The sequence below is a fragment of the Atta colombica genome, unplaced genomic scaffold (genome assembly GCF_001594045.1).
Source record: "Atta colombica isolate Treedump-2 unplaced genomic scaffold, Acol1.0 scaffold83, whole genome shotgun sequence".
NCBI lineage: Eukaryota > Metazoa > Arthropoda > Insecta > Hymenoptera > Formicidae > Atta > Atta colombica.
Genome location: NW_017259576.1, coordinates 1,763,094 through 1,782,076, shown reverse-complemented (window position 1 = coordinate 1,782,076; position 18,983 = coordinate 1,763,094). Strand labels below are relative to the sequence as shown.

At 31.0% G+C, this 18,983-nt stretch overlaps 2 protein-coding genes across 3 annotated transcripts in view; one reads left to right on the top strand and one right to left on the bottom strand.

Annotated features, from left to right (window-relative positions):
* Positions 1-6,231: 6,231 nt before the first annotated feature.
* Positions 6,232-9,048, bottom strand: LOC108692868 (general transcription factor IIH subunit 4). The gene is made up of 8 exons (XM_018201400.1): positions 8,620-9,048; positions 7,892-8,545; positions 7,490-7,614; positions 7,124-7,329; positions 6,868-7,041; positions 6,702-6,788; positions 6,413-6,628; positions 6,232-6,313 (listed from the first exon to the last, which is right to left on the bottom strand). The coding sequence occupies exons 2-8, from the start codon at positions 8,403-8,405 to the stop codon at positions 6,232-6,234; spliced, it is 1,404 nt and encodes a 467-aa protein (XP_018056889.1). The 5' UTR covers positions 8,406-8,545; positions 8,620-9,048.
* A 4,605-nt stretch (positions 9,049-13,653) lies between these two features.
* LOC108692898 (TNF receptor-associated factor 4) overlaps positions 13,654-18,983 on the top strand; it is an 18,135-nt gene continuing 12,805 nt past the window's right edge. Inside the window, exon 1 of one of the 2 annotated variants that reach the window (XM_018201461.1) lies at positions 13,654-13,719. The gene's annotated coding sequence lies outside the window, so the exon portion shown is untranslated. Of the gene's footprint in view, positions 13,720-13,876; positions 14,261-18,983 lie in introns of those variants that run through there. The other variant, XM_018201460.1, reaches the window with a different exon arrangement.

The window sequence follows — 18,983 nt, the reverse complement described above, 5'->3', positions numbered from 1 at the left end:
AGAGTTCTCGTTTATTATTATATTAGGCGTGGGAAAAAGTTCACGGCGTTTTTCCCGTTAGATGGCATTAAAAAAACGCCACGAACTTTTTCCCACACCTAATATGTACAAATTAATTTTTTTTCTATCATTATTTCTGCTATTAAATTTGTAGATTAAAAAACTTAGAAAAAAATTTGAAAAGATTCTCATTAAAAGATTCTTAATTTCTGCCTTCTTAAGTGAAATCAGAAGGAAATTGTCAAGAAACACATATGAATTTTTCTACAAATTACATCCATATAAACAACTTAATAATTTTTTAACGAATTGAATTTGGTTTAATAGATCGAACTTCAATAAAAAAGTAGTGGGTATAAGAAATTAAAATATTAATACTAAATAACTAACTTTGAATTTTTATTAATCTACAGACAGAAAAATAAATCTACAATATATTTTTTCATATCCAACTTTTCAATTTTTGATTTTCATTTATCATTATTACGCAATAAAATTATTTTTATATGTTTACTATTAAAAATTTCTTAAATTTTAAGTGATTTTTGGTAAACATATAAAAGTAATTTTATTGCATAACAATGATAATATTTTTAAACTTAATTTTTCATTTTTCAATTCCAACACAATCGCTAGCTTTTTCTTTTAATCAACTACTTGAATGATAAAAGAATGAAATACAATAAGGTAGATGCTTGCATCACCTTAAAAATTCAAACTGATTAAGTATTTCTATTATATTGTAAATGCTGTAGAATCATTCTTACCGAAACATAATTCTGCAATGACATCACATACATATTGCCAGCAGTTAATGTACAAAGCACAAAACTCCTACGAAATAATATACAATAGTATCAATAGCTCAATAGCTGTGTCGTTCTTCGCGATGTTCTGTAGCATATTGTTATCTAAAAATAATTAATTCAATATATAATATTTTATTTCTGCAAATAAATTATTTTTTAATATGTATTCATTCTAAATTTCTTGCAATGAAATTTCATTCCAAGAAAGTGAAAATACAATCATCCTTCACTTCTTGAAAAAGTAATAATTTTCACTTTAAAGGAGTAAAATGTCATTTTTTGGAGATTTCACTGTAAGAAATCCTCTTTTAAAATGAAAATTCTTGTCTTTTTCAAGAAGTGCAATATTTTCACTTTTTTTCAAGGATGTATTTTCATTCACTTGAAGGGAAATTTCATTGTAAGAAATTTAATGTTGAAATAAAATATTTAAAATTTGAAGAGAAAAAAACGATAAAGATAAGAAATAAAATATTATTAAAGAAAATTACAAAATATCAAGAAATAAACAGAGAATAAGTTTATTCTCTTTTGCATTACAACTTTATAAAGAAGAAAATTTTAGATATTTTTTCCCGAAAAATCTATGTGTTCTATTTTTTCTACATCACAAATAACTTTGATATGATATATTTACGCTTTATAAAATATATCTGCGCTATGGTCCATTATTTCTTGGCTTTAATTTAAAACGAAAAAGTGTATGAAGCTACCTATTACATTGCTATGTATGTCAATTCTGCTTTTTTATTCATAAAAGTAATTATCTGAAAATGGTTAAATTACGGATTAAAAAAAATATGAAACGATTTTTAATCATCAGCATGCATCGTCTTAAGGACATTTTGCGACTGCAGTTGTGTACAACCTAATGAGCACATTTTTTTAGTGCTCACCATTATTGTTATGAAAATTGATTTCACTTTTATATAGTATAAGATAATTCCATAAGTATTAATTTATTTATACAAGTTTTTTTATACAATATAAAATGCCTCGCGTCTTCGCTACTGCCGCCGGTCGAAAAAATAACGACTTTACTTACTTTGTTACTTATTTTACTCAATAATTTCTTAAAAACGAATACCGGAAGCCATATTCAGACAAATTTCATATTATTGCTTGTGATATCAAGTTTTATGTCTCATTGTTTCAAAAAATTGTTAAGAAAAACTTTTTTACTTAGAATAAAAAGACGCGCGCGCGCGTGCACAAGGTGTCCCAAAAGTTTTTGCCAATCGCTTTTGTGTAGATAGAGTGGACTGGAGTAGATAAACTGGGTCGAAAAGTCTCCTCTACCATTTTGCAATTTTCGCAATAGTTAACAGATATTAATTACTAAAAATTGCCAAATATTGGTCTTAAATAATTTTGTATTCAAATACTATCAACTTTACAAAAAAAATTGCAAGAAACAAAAATCATTTATTTTTTTCTCATAAAACTCTAAGAATTTTTTCAGAATCGGTATCTTAAAAAATTTAAACTACTTCGCGAAAGTCATACTTACCAGGTATACAAGTATGAAATGACGATTTGAGAAACAGATGGCGTACCAATGTAGTGTGAAGTACAAAGATTTAACATTATACGCTATTTTATTGTACCATCAACAAGTGCCAAACGTAAAGTGATTTGATTGAAAAATATTTGCATAGTATTGTGTTGCTGTGTTTAATATGAACGAAATTTGTATCAAATAAGGAGAATTCGCGGACAGCATTAATTTTTTGTTTTCATTTGAAGAAAACTGCTGCGGAATCATACTGATTATTTGGAGAAGCTTATGGTGAACATGCTCCATCGCAAAAAACGTGTGAATGATGGTTTCAGCATTTCAAAAGGAGATTTCGATGTTGCAGACAAGGAACATGGAAAACCGCTCAAAAAGTACGAAGATGTGGAATTGCAAGCAATGGGATAAAGATGATTCACAAACACAAAAACAACTCGCAAAGCAATTGAGCGTTAGTCAACAAGCTGTTTCCAATCGCCTACGAGATGGGAAAGATTCAGAAAGTCGGCAGATGGGTGCCACATGAATTGAACGAGAGATAGATGGAGAGGCGCAAAAACACATGTGAAATTTTGCTCGAACGATACAGAAGAAAGTCATTCTTGCATCGTATCGTTACTGGGGATAAAAAGTGGATTTTTTTTGAGAACCCCAAGCGCAAAAAATCATGGATAGACCCAGGCGCACCATCCACATCGACTGCAAGATCGAATCGCTTTGGCAGGAAGACGATGCTCTGTGTTTGGTGGGATCAGAAGGATCTATTATGACCTATTGAAGCCTGGCGAAATGGTTAATACTAAATGTTATCAACAATTGATCGATTTGAACCGTTCACTGCTTAAAAAACGACCTGAATACCAAAAGAGGCAATATAAGGTCATTTTTCTCCATGACAATGCTCCATCATATACGGCAAAACCGTTCGGGACACGTTGGAAGCACTCAGCTGGGTTCTACCCTGTGCGGCTTACTTACCAGACTTGACTCCTTCTGATTACCACTTGTTTGCATCGATGAGTCACACACTTGCTGAGCAGCGCTTTGGTTCGTACGAAGATGTGAAAAAATGGTTCGATGAATGGTTCGCGGCAAAAGGGGAAGATTTTTATTGGCGTGGTATCCACAAATTGCCCGAAAAATGGGAAAAATGTGTAACTAGCAATGGAGCATACTTTGAATAAATCTCTTTTTATCATTCTTCCGAATTTAAAGTGTTTTTTTTGGGAAAAAAATCGTCATTTCATACTTGTACACCTGGTATGCTTCTTTACAAAGTTACATACTACTATAAAAAATGATGGAAATTTACTTCAAGAAAACCGATACTGGCAAACATTGTAAATATGGCTGGACATTGTCTTCTCGAATAAACTTTGCATCGGCCAAGAACTAAGTTTCGACATGAAGATCTTGTTAATATCGTAATAATATTTTATGACTGATTGCATCTCTCCACTGTGATTTTGCATCGTGGATGTCGAGTTTCCCTCAAGATTCAGTTGATATTTTCCGAACTCCTATATTCAGATACTATATTGAGCGTATCCGCTAATAATGTACTACGCTAACAATGTCTAGATAATCATAAGCTGTTGAAAAACGCATGCCAATCGTCTTTTCATTTCCTATTCATCATTGATGGAGAGAAGAAAAAGACGTTGTACGCAGAAATTGTACTTCGCGAAACGTCAATCACTACGGTGACACAAGCGATATTCATCTACATATATCCTACCCATAACTCACGTTGCATTAGGAATATTATGTTATATTATTTTCTTTTTTTTTTCTTGCAATATCATATAATTTTTTATGCGTATAATGTCACACCGATAAATACAAGATAAACGTGATAGGAAAATCGAGCGATACGAAGAATCATGCGAAACAAATTACGTGTACAAATTACGTTTACGTAACACAAACGGACACGTATTGTCATAAAAATTTAACAAATAGATAATTCATTTTTAATTGAGTGTTATTATAGCTTAAGGTTTCTGCAACTACCATGATTTAAACATACCAAGAGACACGATCTTGCGTCAAGTATGCAAAGTATACGGCAAAACAGATAGTGCATCCACACATTATATTAAAAAAAGTGCTTTTACTTTTCGTTTTCATGTTTTATGAACGGAGATATTGCAACGCAAAGTATAAAATGATAAATTTCATTTCAATTAAGATATGTCATCGTCGTCAACATCAGAAAATGTTGACCTTTTCAGATTTTGGGCTATACCAGGATGCGTTGTTCCATAAGATTAATTAAAATCAAGAATCTGATTAAAGATAGGTTCTTTAATCAGATTCTTGATTTTAGTTAATCTGGTAATTATAACAAAATAAAAACAAGACAAATTTTCACCGAGAAAAAATAATTCAATATTTGCTTCCTAAAAAAAAAAGATATAAGTGATGAAAAATCTCAGTAGAAAAGAAGAATAACGCTGGAAAGAAAAGTGGATTTTTTGAGTGGTTCAAAAGACACCGCACTAACTTTTCGCAAGAAACCGCACTAGAAGGAAAAGGGGAATCCTGTGACTTGAAATATTTTTTTCGCCACGACACAAGAAACCACGATTATTATAAAATATTACAAAATTGATTTTCTCTTTATAAATATGTTGTACTTGTAGAGTAGATTCAAGATTTTAATATTCCAATTTATTGCTATAGAATAAGTTGTGTCAATTTTTGAAATTAAGATCTTCATAACATCTTCATTTCATATGACTAAAAAAATGAATATCCTACTATATTATTAAAAACATAGTGTAACATGTTTTTTTACATGTTATATATGTCTGATAAAATATTCCAACACGAATATTATTGATGACTTTTGGTTTACATCCAATATATAAGTATCATAATTTTCATAAAATCTTAAGCAGTAAAACGTAGCAGCAAGCGAATTGACCAATCACAGTAGAGACCATAAAGTCGTAAACAGTTAATTTTCTTACAGCTTACATTTTAGTACTTATATTTTTTGTATACCCTTAATGATAAACAGTCAATGACGAGATATCAAACAGTGGGCAAATATTCGATATAATGACCACATCTCATATTCATCAGAAAAGGAATTTTTCCGGGTCTTTTTTATTAAACTACATTTAATTTAATCCATAATTAATTCAACCAGTATAACTGTTGAAAGCAAAATTTCTAATATAATTTATGACATTAATTTTTTTTTCCGCGTGTTAAATAATAAAAAATAATAATTCTATCGATATCAACAAAATAATATAAATATTATTTGATAAATTAATCGGTTTAGAAAGTCACATCTTAGTCCAATTTCTAGTTGATAAATATAACGTATTAATTTATATTTTCATCTACACATCTAGGTTCATCATCTATATAAATTAACTATCGATTTAAATTTGAATAATGTTTGTATATACATGGGTATGCGTATATGCAACAAAAATGTTGATTCAAAATGCAAATATTAATATTCTACCAATTCTATTAAGTCATATAATTCAGAAACATGTTTAGAAGACATTGAAATAACGATTGTATTCTGGTAGGAAATTTATTATTATATAAAAAATTGCAACAGATTTTATTATGATAAATTAAATTGATGAATTCTGAATAATTCCTTCGTCGTATGAATTTTATTATTAGAGTAAAAATAAAACAAACAACATTAAATATATAAAAACTTACTTCATTAATTGAATATCACACTTGTATTATCAAAACCTAGTCCCACCTGAGAAAGCTTTGGCATAAAAAGAAAACACTATTTCTCCAATCTGTCAAGGATGCTTCTCCAGTTTTGCTAGGCACTTTTTTGGAACAATATTTTTTTTATGTCACATAGAAAACACAACAATATACATTAAATGCTTACAATTAAATCTTGTTAATCGAATATTAACTTGAGCCTTTTGAATATCGTTTCCAAAACTTTTTTACATCATCGTGACCAGCTTTGGTAACCACCATCGTTCTTTTTCTACAAGATAAAAAATATATTAAATACTTATTATAAAATTTTTCTCTCAATTATTACATATGTAAATAAACTATTTAACTATTTTAAAATCATAATTACCTTTCACTTTGCCAAATTAATACTCCGATTGAGACCGCATGATCTCTGAGAACTTCGAAGTCAGTTTGTGAAAGAAATTGACTATATAAAACTCCTTCGCTGAACAAAAATCTATTTCTTTCGTTTTCCCATAATTTAATTTGATCTACAATTGTAGGCGGTAATATAGGTGGTCCTGCTTCTATCATCTTACTATGTGCATGTTGTCGCAAATAGCTGTTGATATAAAATAATATGTTTACATAGTTTTGTACTTGGCTATTTAAGCCAAGGTTAATATAATACATACCCTACTATTTGAGAAGCAGTTATTCCACTCTTCAATGCTTGTCTTACCGAATCTCTTGTTAATATCGAAACAACTACATTTGGAAACCTAGACATAAAATAATTATTTAAAGTTTTTATCTTGTACAAGATAGGTTTCATATTATATACAAGGTGTTTGCACTTACCTATATAACATTTCACAGAAGAGTCCAAGCAGTGCAACTTGCAAGTTCGAGTTTGTATAAGCATAAACTCGATAATTTGTTTCCACAATTATATACCCTTCCTTGTCTGTATCTCTGGTTAAAGGTTTAGTTTCACCAGTAGCGATGTTTAACGCTAATCGAGTTGGATAAAACCTTGCAACATAAATTAAGGGAAATATAAGTAGATTTGGATTATTTATAAATAACACGCATTATATTTTATCTATATATTTACCTTCCTGCTTTTCGTTTTCGTTGATATACAAGTCCAAATTCTCTTAAATGTTGTAAAAATGTTAAGAGTCCTTCGGACATGCCTTCGGTACTATAATCTTTACCGAGGGTGGAAAAATTTAATTGAAACAGAAAGGTAAGGCATTCTACCAAATCAAGACCACGTGATTCAATTGTGTCAAGATATTGTAGAATAAAATACCATACCTACATAAAGAGAATATTTAAAACAATATCACACTTGTACACACACACACATATAAAAAAGGAATTATTCATTATAAATATATAACAATTAAATACAATCTAAACATGAAAATATATCTCTAAGACAAAAAAATATGTCTGATAAAGAACTGATAATTACCTGCGAAGCTGTATCCAAGAGCAGAAACTGAAAACCAGCTTGCGTTATAATTGGGCTTCCATCAGCTTCGTCTCTCTTCATTAAACCGGCATGTAAAAGAATCCTTACAGCATCGGCAGATATGCCTATTGTAATATTTTGAAGTATGTTAGAAATATTTATAATTTCTTACAAATTTTATATACAAAATATGATTAAATTACAAAATAATGCAGAACAAAAATGTATCTCAGAAACAAATTGTGTTTGAAAAATATTTCAAATATAATTATACGTATATATTTTTTACATGCAGCACAAAATTTCAAAATTGTTAATAAAAATTCCTAGCATAATGCAAACAACTGAATTCATTATAATACAGTTATGATACGTTTTTAGAAAGTCTTAAGAAAATCTTACCCTCCTGCTGCTGAGAACCAACCATGTAGTGTAAGACGCACTCCCACCTTTCCAACGCATAAGAATCCAAAAAGGCCACATCTCTCGGCTTACTGTCAATTTCTAGTTGATTGGACATAGTCCATGGTTTGCCGCCACCCAGCAATACAATCTTTAAGTTCTTCTTGAAGGTACTGTTCAAAGTCCAACCAGGTAGTCCACCAGGTATGGACGCTTCCTTCCATACATATAGCTCATTCAAAACTTGTACCACCTTCTGATGCTCCTCGAAATAGAGTTTGGAGCACCAGGATGCTATAACTGCCTGTGGTACTGGTTGCTCAACAAACAACAATCTCATAACATAATGCTTGGCAATAACAGGCAACTCACGGAATACAGCTAGACATATAGGCGGCTTGTGATACAATTTGTTCAGAGTGTCAGGACTACGAGATTTTAAATATTCCTGTAGATTCGTGCACTGTAAACTATTTGGCCGTAACAGATTCTTGCCGGTTATTGTACTAGACATGTTACTAATGTTCTGTCGTTCAATTGGGCGAACTATCACTGTGCAATTTATCTTAATCTAAATCCAGTGACAACAAAGAATATATCTCTTGAACTTTTATAAATTGCAAAACTGTGTTCTTCCAAGCGCATTATCTGCATCTGTAATCACATGTAAAATACAGAATAAAATTTTCTGTTTGTTGCATTTGGATCGTAAAATAAATAATACTTACTTATAAAGTATGAACATATTAAGTTGACTGCAATTTGTAAATACTTTTATACATAACTCCGACATATTTTTAACACTGTCATGACACTCTCCTTTGACAACAGATTCAATAGCGTGATTTCTTTCTTTCTTCTTGTGTTTCACAAATCACTGTGCAATTTATGGTATTTCAACGTGCGAATAATGCTCCGACAATGTAATCACGTTATGATTTTATTTTTTTATAATAAATGCGTTAGTCGTGTGTTTAATAACGTAACAGAAGTATTGTTTCGAAAAAAATTTGTGTAGCAAATATTGTTTACATCACGAATAAACGGCTTCAGGTTTATTTGATCCTTTGAACATTTTACTTGACATGATTCTATTTATCACAGAATTTCTTTATCATTACACGCCGTGGTCATTACACTTCCATCGGTCACATTTATGCCGGAATAAATACATTTGTAAAAAAAAAAGCGACATAGAAAGAAAAGTGAGTAGAGAAGAGACTGGCATGAATGACGTGTAGTGTCCTCTATTGCACGCGACTGTAGTACTCAACATTTAAATGTTGAGTAAGATTTTATGATCATAAAAGAATCTCAGGGTAATAAAAAAATCGTCATTATCGATCGTTTTTTTTGCCGATCACTTACAATGACTTATCGTTAATGGTAATGTTATTCGTAATAACTTTCACTCCATTGGTTGCCAGTTAAACGAGGACACAGTTTTTATGTCACAAATTACGTCAACATTTCTTGCATATGAATTAACTCTCGATGACGTACATTGATTTTCTGTTGCATAAGGATGACTTTAATTAAACTCGATTTGTTTAATTTCATCAATGATTATTAACTTAGCAAATGAATATCTATACTTACTAATTTTATTTTGTTAATACAGTTAATATAATTAATAAAAACTCTTTTATTGTTTAATACATCGAAACGATCAATTAATAGTTATCGATCGATTAATTAAGTTAACCACAATTTGATTAAAGTCATTGATGATCGCTCGATCATCAATCCAAATTAATTACAACCTTGATTTACGTAGTTCTTTATTTTTTTTTTATTTCAAGAATTAGAAAAAAAATAGAATTAATAAAAGTTCGATCGAAATATCGCTTCATTTTTACAAACGTAGATCAACTTTATAATCTCAGTTTCATATTCTACTTTTCCTAAAAATTAAAAAATATCTCAATTAGTCTACATTTTTGAAAATGATTATAATAAGAGTGATTATTTCAACTAAACTTTTATTAATTTAATTAATTAAATTGCTAGAATAATTGCCTATTGCAAAATTTTTAATTTAATTTGTCGTTCGTAATTTAATCTTTTCTTCGTGTATTAAATTAAAAAAATAAGAAATATTACTTATTCTATATTAGTAAAATAATGTAGATATTGCTTGATAAATTAATTGCTGACTAAATTAATTGTAGTTTGATCAAAATTATCCTGAGAACTTCTTATCAAGTGTTTCATTATATATAACGAAAATTATATATATTACATGAATAAGAAATATCAATTTTATCAAACTCACACATACAATTATTAGTTAAAAATTAGTAACAATAAAGATATTTCGAAACGTTAGTTGCGTATATATTTTTATATATTCTTCGCGTCCCATTACGTCATTAAGATGCAATCTTGCATCGTTTGGAAACATTATAAATAATATTTTTCATAATATATTGGGTTGTCCGGAAAGTTCGTGCCGATTTTGAAGGAAAATTTAAATTTTAATATACATTTATTAAATTATATAGGTTAGTTAGGCACGAACTTTCCGGACAATCCAATATTTGCATGATTTGTGCATCTCAGTAAACACTAATGATAACATTATCAATATTAATTAATTCTCTACTCAACAATGTAATTATTATATATACAATGTATTTTAATTTATATTATACTTGTATTGTTGAGTAAGAAATTATAATATTAATAAATAAATGTCACTGATGGTGTTTATGTTCCTCCGAGATACATTTCGACCTCCATCCAGTTCCATTAACTAAAAACATCAACGGAATCTGAAACTGACGTTCTCGTACTCCTAGTTCGTATTCGTCACCTCGGTTTCACAGTCAATGACTTCACCGTTCGCATTACAACGTTGGAGAACGGCAGAGAACGATGTGCTTCGAGTGTACTATCCTTCGTCGAGAATGAAAGAGAGAGGATGAGAGGAGAAAAGGAAAGAAAAGAAAGAGGAAAGGAGGAAAAGGGAGAAAGAAAGAGTAAGAGAGAGCTTTTCCTACGTGAACGCTCGCAACGATGTATGTAAGCGCGTATCGGGGCGGAGAAGAGAGAAAAGAAAGAAGCAAAAGAGTAAAAGAAAGAGACATGTGCGAGCTATTCCTGTACGCAATGAGTCGCAAGCGGCATAATAACGCCATGTTGTTGCTTAGCACAGTGAACTCTCTCGACGTGAACGAGTAAATTCATAAGATGTGTCTACGTGAAATCGGATGACCGAAATAGTCCTAATATTTTCAAGGACTATTGCCTGTATTCATAGTCAAATCTTATACTTATAAGGCTTCCTTAAATTTATCTTTGCATGCTCAGCAACCACTGAAATAATTCGTACAGTATGTCTATATATTTATATATCTGAAGATAAATTTAAGGAAGTCTTAAATATAAGACCTGACTATATATAAATATGGATATATATCTTTCTTTTTTCTCCACAGATTTCTTATACTCGATTTCCACAAATGTAAGATTAATTTTTATTTCAGTAATTTAATCTTTATCTTTTTTTAAATCTAAGAATTAAAAAAAGATAAAAAATAAATTGAACCGAGATTAAAATTGATTTTACATTTATGGAACTGAATCTTAATTTTTCGGAGTTAATGGTGGATTTATTCCATTATAAAGTTTTTTGGCAAAAATGTTAATTGATTGATTCAATTTTCTTTATGTTACATCTGCTTTGAATTATTCTTATTAAAATATACTTGTTAATTAGTATTCATTTTTTTTTTTTAATATAAGTTTACATGAGTTTTCATTTCTTTTTTGTTAATTTAAGTCTTTAAAATTAATTAGTGCCTTTTAATTAGAATAAATTAAATGGATTTTTTAGCTCATTACTTAACTATGTTACAAATTTTTCAGCTCCTGAGAATTGAACGTTCTTCGATTTTTGAGATACATAATCGTGAGATAGATAATCTTAATTGTATTCTTTTGTGCTTAGAAGAGAAGAGAGATTGATTTAGGATATTTATTGAATACATAAAGGAGATACGTATTTGTCGATAGTATCAAAAGGTGCCATTAGGCAATATAATTGATCCGACAAAAGCGATACAGTCAGTTCTAAATGTTATTATTACGATATCCGCTACGTATATATCATTGCTATCGTTACGCTTCTCAGAATACCGTGGGACGTTAAGTTTACGACCCACAATCTAAAGCCGATCTTTTTCTCAACTAAAGTGGGAAATCGAGGCGAGGATAACGTTTCGATTATAAAAATTGTCAACAAATTAACACGAATTTAATAAAATTCGGATTATTTTTCCGAGTTCTAATTTAAATAAATTAATTCGCATCATCGGATTATTTTCGATCTTTTTGCTTTCGATGACAATTGCATTTTGTAAAAGAAAAGAACGATTCCTTTTATTGAAAGAATCCAAAATGTAAATTTTTTCTCCTACCACTATTACGCGTGACTCTCCATAATCATATTTCTAAGAAATATATATAGTATATATAACGTAAATCATATCGAGTAAAATTTTCTTCGAAGTGGACATTTTGGAATGTAGTCCTATATTGCAAATGTGTAAAAAGTGATTTCAAAAATGTGTGTTATTTATATAGTCGTCCGTATAAAAATGACACTATACATATTTAAATGAGTAAATTCATTTGTATGCAGAATATAATGCGTCATTTTTACACGGAAAACTAGTCACACACGTTTAGACGTTTAGACTTTTTTTTTACATATTTGAATTTGCAGCGTAGGCACTCTTTATAAATTCTCACTCTCTCTTCTTTCTCCAGTAGTTACATAATAAAATAATGTCATATATAAATTAATAAATTACCAATTATTATCTATTTGTTAATGTAATTTAATTCTAATGTCCTTCTTTAATAAAAAAAAAAAAATCTTTATTAAAAAACAAAAGTTTTTTTTAACAATTATATTAAATTACATTAAATTTTTTAACAATTATATTATATTAATTAACATATTAACAATTATATTAAAAAAGAGTATATCAGTATTATTTTAATTGAAAATAATCTTGTTGATTCAATAACAGTATTAATAAAAGGAATAAAATTTTATTAAAACAAGAGTATAATGTTTTAATAATATTATGTATGAATTAATAACAGTATTTTTAATTAAAATAATGTAGTTGGATAACAACATTCTTTTAGTGCACCATTTATGGCAGAACATCGAAATCTAAATGAATTCTTGACTAAATTAATTCGTATTATATATTTTATATCGTTATATATTTTATACTGAATTCTTTCTATCGGAAGAACCTAAAGTATGACGCGCGCTTTTGGAAATGTTCTCCTGCGGCTAACTACGTTCTCTACAATTCTGTTTCTAGGCACTTGGCAAGTTCTCACTCCCTCTTTTATTCCTCCGGTGTCGTCGTTCCCCCTCTATCGAAAGGGCTTTTGTATCGTCTGTCTCCAGCACTTCCTGTGTTCCGCCAACACGTTCACCTGTCCACCGTCACCTGCCTCCGCGGCTACCTAGGCGTATACCGCGTATGCCCCGCCGTCGAGCGGTGATATCCTGAGGGACCTTAGTTTTGCCTAGAACGCGGTGGGGTCGCGGTCTTGCCGTCTTGCGTCGTATACAGACTTCGCACGTACATACATACACGGTAATGCGACCGCACGCGATTGTGCAGTCGACTTTACGCTGTCGCGCGACTGCGAACGCACGCGAACGCGAGTTTCCCTTGTTGTACAGATAAGCAGGAACATTCGCCGGACGAAGTCCGGACGATAGATAGATTCAGGTTCGACGAACTCCAGGCGACGCGCAACACATCGCTTCCTCGAACTCGTCTCGTGGCTATTTCGTAAGAAACGAAGCTCTTAACGCGTGTCACGCAGTGTGTTCATATTAGATCTGCCGCTCCAGATCTATATCGAGAGGAGGAGGAGGAGGAGGAGGAGGAGAGAGAGAGAGAGAGAGAGAGAGAGAGAGAGAGAGAGAGAGAGAGAGAGAATATCGTGATTATACAATATTCGATTGTGTGAATACTCTTCCGATCCATTTACATCATTCGATTCATTGAGTTTCGGAATTAAGCTTTGATAGAAAGTTCGAAATAAATATAAATTTGAGATTAGAGATAAAAGGACCAATCTAAGAGGAAAAATGAGTTTGAGTAAACTTGTTTTTAATTAATCGAGGGTGATTGAAGGGAATTGCCTTGGAGGCAAGTTCAAGGTATTCCAATTCGGTGGTCATCGCAGGACATCGTCATTACGCTTGACGATTTGCGTGATACGACCTGTCGACGCTATTGAACTGTTGAAGGGCAGTGGTGTTCTCGACGCCGCCTACTTTTGATTCCTGGACGTTTCACTTATAATGTCAACCAGATATCTGAAACGGTAAGTTCGCGAACAATATGACTATTCGACGACTGGAGACGCTATATAATAAAGTATTAAGTATTATAAAAGTATATTATAAACTCTTGTGGAAATTTACCGAAAGATAGTAATTATTCATTATAAATAATAGTGTTTTAAAACGATTAATTAATTATTATCTTCTTAGTATTGAATTGAATTTCTGAATTTTGTAAAGGAAGTATATATTTATAAAATATATTATAAATTTATGAAATGTATTATTTATATTCAGGAAAAAAACGATTTATTAATTTTTTGATGTGTAGCACTATATGTTTTTTTTATTTATTAATTAAGGATCATGTTAAATGTTTAATTTAAGAGTAATAACGGAATTTAGCATTAGAACCGCCGATGGTATCCCGCTACAACTACCGATTGATAATTTTCTATATAATCCTTGTTGTCGGTTAGTGAAAAATTATATTTTGATATTATTTATATATCGTTAGAATTATTTGTATTGTATATCTTCTATTTCATAAATTTTCAATATTTTGTATTGTATATCTAATATAAAAAGAGAAAACATTAAAATGATTAGAGAAGTTAAAATTGTATTTGACCATTGGTGGTCTTAATGTTAAGAATTTAATACGATCATTCTTCCACCTCAATAACGTTTTTAGTTCATTTAATATTTTCTATCATTTTCCGAAAATGAATTCAATAAATGTATGTACAACAAAGAGTTGTGATATCGGCATTTTCGCGCGGTCGACTTCTTAACTTTCCCTTATCTGCGTATCAGCATACGCAGTGTCGTACACATGGCAGAAATAATGTTTCTTACCGCTCCTCTGCTCGATAAGAGCTTCATTTATGGCGCTCCGAAAGATGACCCTAAAGCTTATCAAACTAGAGAGTGATAGCGAATTCAATTAAATACACTCAGTTCATACTGGTATTTATTAAAGCCGTCATACACAAATTAATATAAAAATGTGTGTTTCATATAAATATAGAAATGGGTTAAACCGTGAAGTCCTCAATACATTTTAGTGTTGTGAAGTAAAATATATATTTTATAATTCGAGAAAAATATTTACATTTCACTCAGATTAAATCAGTGTACAATGGCTTTAATATACATCAATATTAAAACCTGTCCTTTTTAACTAAACTTTTGCATTAGTTCATCTTTCTTCCTTTTCTCTTCAGGAGGAAAAACGAAAGCGGAAAAAAGATAAACCTGGTGCAAAAATTCAATCAAAAAGAACAGGTTTTCGTATTATAATATATCCAATCAAATTCATTGCTTGCACCTTTTGCACTCAGTATATCTTCCCTTTCTTTTTTTTTATCTTCTGAATATAATCTACATCTATTTATCTCATTTTAAAAAGTTTTTGGAGATTTCAATACAAATAGATCTCTTATATAGATCTAAGATTGAGAATGAGATTGAAATTATCCAATAGGAGAAAGAAAACCAATATGAAAATAACCTTTGCTTTGATTGGTCCAATTCAAATTAAAAAAATCTCAATCTTAATCTATAATCTATATAGGAGCTTCAGCGTGTGCATGTTTACACAATTAATCGGTTCATTCGTGCCTGCGAGGAACCAGGTGATTCGTCAGCGTTACTTCGAAGTATCCTTGCGAATGCGGGCTTCGTGATCCGGGCATTTTAATACACTCGACTGTACCGCCTCGTACACGCATGTATGTATCTACGTAGGCACACTCGATATAAGCATTCTGTCGATTGAATTGGGCGGTAATGCGCCGTGCTCCGGTGCAGCTGCCGTCGTCCAACATGTTCTGGAAGTTGTCGACAGCTGCGCCGATTGCTCTACGGCTGCTCCAATTTCCTGGCTTTAAAATGGTTCGATTAGAAAAGAAGACGAAGAACCGATGTTAGAAGTGCCGGGACATAATACACAAAAAAAAAGGAAAATAAGCCAACAAGCTATTATGCAAAAAATCGTAATTTGTTTTATAATCAGAATTGATACTACGTTTTTATCTTAAGTTTTCGATTAATCTTAACTCCAGAAGACTGATAACTTATTTAGAAAAAGAGAATTTTTTTTAATAGATATAGGTAATATTATAGATATTATTTAGAATTTTGACGTGATTTATTTGTACAAATATATATAAAATCTAATTTTTAATCTCTTAATCTCTCTCTCTCTCTCTCTCTCTCTCTCTCTCTCTCTCTCTCTCTCTCTCTTTTTCTTTGTTTCTTCATTGTGTATAATAACAACTGAAACTTCTCTGAAAATGATATCGTGATTGAAATGAAAAAAAATCTTCAATTCAAGGTCTGAGATAAGCGACTAATACGTCGAAGATCCAACATTCTGAAGAATCCACTAACTTATCTAATATGAAACGCTGCGAAACTTTCCTTTCACCTGGCTGTTTTGCGACATGAGTCTTCTATTGCGCTTCTATGCTAGCTATACTAATGTCGATTACGCAAATGTAAATAATCGCGAGTGACCGTGTAAAGGTCTATATGCAGATATAAGACAGGAATACAATTTATTCTCTCAATTTATTTATTACTCGAGAGAAGATAAAATTATTTCAAATCTGTCATAAGTTATACGTATCAGTAAAAAACTTAAATGATAAAATCAGATAAAACTATTCATTTTAAACAAATCGACTATACGATTATTTAGCATGGCGAACAGTGATACAATGTCTAAAATTGAACTTGTTTGAACGATACATATGCATTATAACAAAATAAAATTAAAATATCATAACGCTAAGAAGAAATAATCGTCATATCGCAAGTAAATGTGAATGCAAAATATAAAAAATTGAGGTTTAGAGATTAATGAATGTACTACCGCTTCATTTATTCTTATTGTCGAGATATGTCGCACAACATCCATTACGGATGTATCATAAGAGAGCAGCGAGCAGATGTGTGGGCAGGGTAGGAAGTTTAGTTTTACACACGAGGCAGCTGAAGCGAACACAGATGTAGCCAGATTTCTTCGTCTTGGAAAGCAGCAAGGATGTTTCTTTTCTCGCGATGATGGTAGTTGGTTTTAAAATGGAGTTAATGGATGCGGGCTTCTCTATGTCATAAAGTAAATTATTACACCGAATCATCGATTATTTGAAGAACACATTAAAATAAAATGCTAATGTAATGTTAATTATATCACAAAGGAAATATAAAATATAATTGAATTGGAATATCTATTTTATATTATTATTATTTTTTATTTAGAAGGGTTGAATGTTTTATATGATTAAATGTTTTATATGATTAAATGTTTTATACGATTAAATTGGAGGTGAAATTTGTGAATTTGTTTCAGAGAAAGGAATAATAATAATAATAATAGGACATAATTCTTTGTAAATGTTATATTTAAAGTTTAATATTATTTATAGTTATTTTGCTATATTTAAGATTTAGAAAATTATTAGTAATATAAAATTTATTAAAAATATAGGAGTTTCTTATCATTGAAGACATTATGGAGTTTTGAAGATATTATGAAATTTTCAAATTTTGCTATTTTTTTAGTTTTTCTTAAGATACTTTGCTCTATATATTGAACCTAATATAGACGTTAAAAAAATGGTAATAACAATATTACAAATTGGTAACAAATTAGTATGACATCAATTATTAATTTAAAAATTAGAATTTTATTATTATTATTATGTTTATTATTATTTTGTATTCTTATTATTTTGTAAAAACATTTTTCTAACGATTATTATAAATAGCATTTAACTTGATCAAAATTGATCAAGACTTGAATCCGCAATTGAATCGCATTTCTGTGAAGAAAATTGGAAGCCTCAAAAGTAATTTATACATCTTAAAAATAGTAGTAAATAACAAGTGTATTCATTTATTTCTTTCCTTTAAAATAAAATCACGTTTAATTTGATCCTACAAACCTCCTGGCCCTTTAAAATAAAATCAATTCTTTTATATTAAAAGAATCACGAAATCAATTAAATACAAAATCGTAATATATGGCGAAAGTAAAAGGATTAGCCTAGTTAAAAGCTTATAAACACGTTGAACAATAATACATTCATTGCATTTATATATAAATATACGTGCTTATTAAAACATTCATTCCAATAAAATTGTGAGACAACGCAGAGGTACGGCATGTGAAGCATGCATGTCTAAAAGATGTCATAAAATCGATTAAAGGACATTCTAATCCCTGATACGTGCTCTAGAGCATCTTTTAGTCTTCCGTTGCTATGTCAGTTGGTTTCCAGCTGTGTTAAAGAATTTACTACGACGAAGGAGAATAAAAATCCGTAAAAGAATCAGTATGCCGAGGCTGGAATTAGGCGGCGTGCAGCCGATGTGAGGCAAAAGGTGCAGGAGGCGCCGGAGGAAAGCTGTCGGTCACCGGGCAAGAAAGAAAGAGAAAGAGAGAGATGGAAGGAGGTTCGCAGCTGCTATGACAGCTGCACACTTCCCAACATTACTCTCCGGACGATGCGCTGTGCGCGTTCCGTTCCTATCCTCCGCATGTGCTCGATCCCTCCCATCGTCTTGCCAGGTGTTCCTCGTATCGCTTGGTATCGCCGACGCGCTTCGACAAGGCACCACCTTTGTATGTGCCCCGTCTGGCCACGGGACGTGTACAAAGCCCTTTCGTCGACGAAAATCCTTACCTCAAAAGAGAAAACTCCGATCGCACAGCAGATTGCTCGCGCATATTCACGTTTCACCTGCGGTCCACGT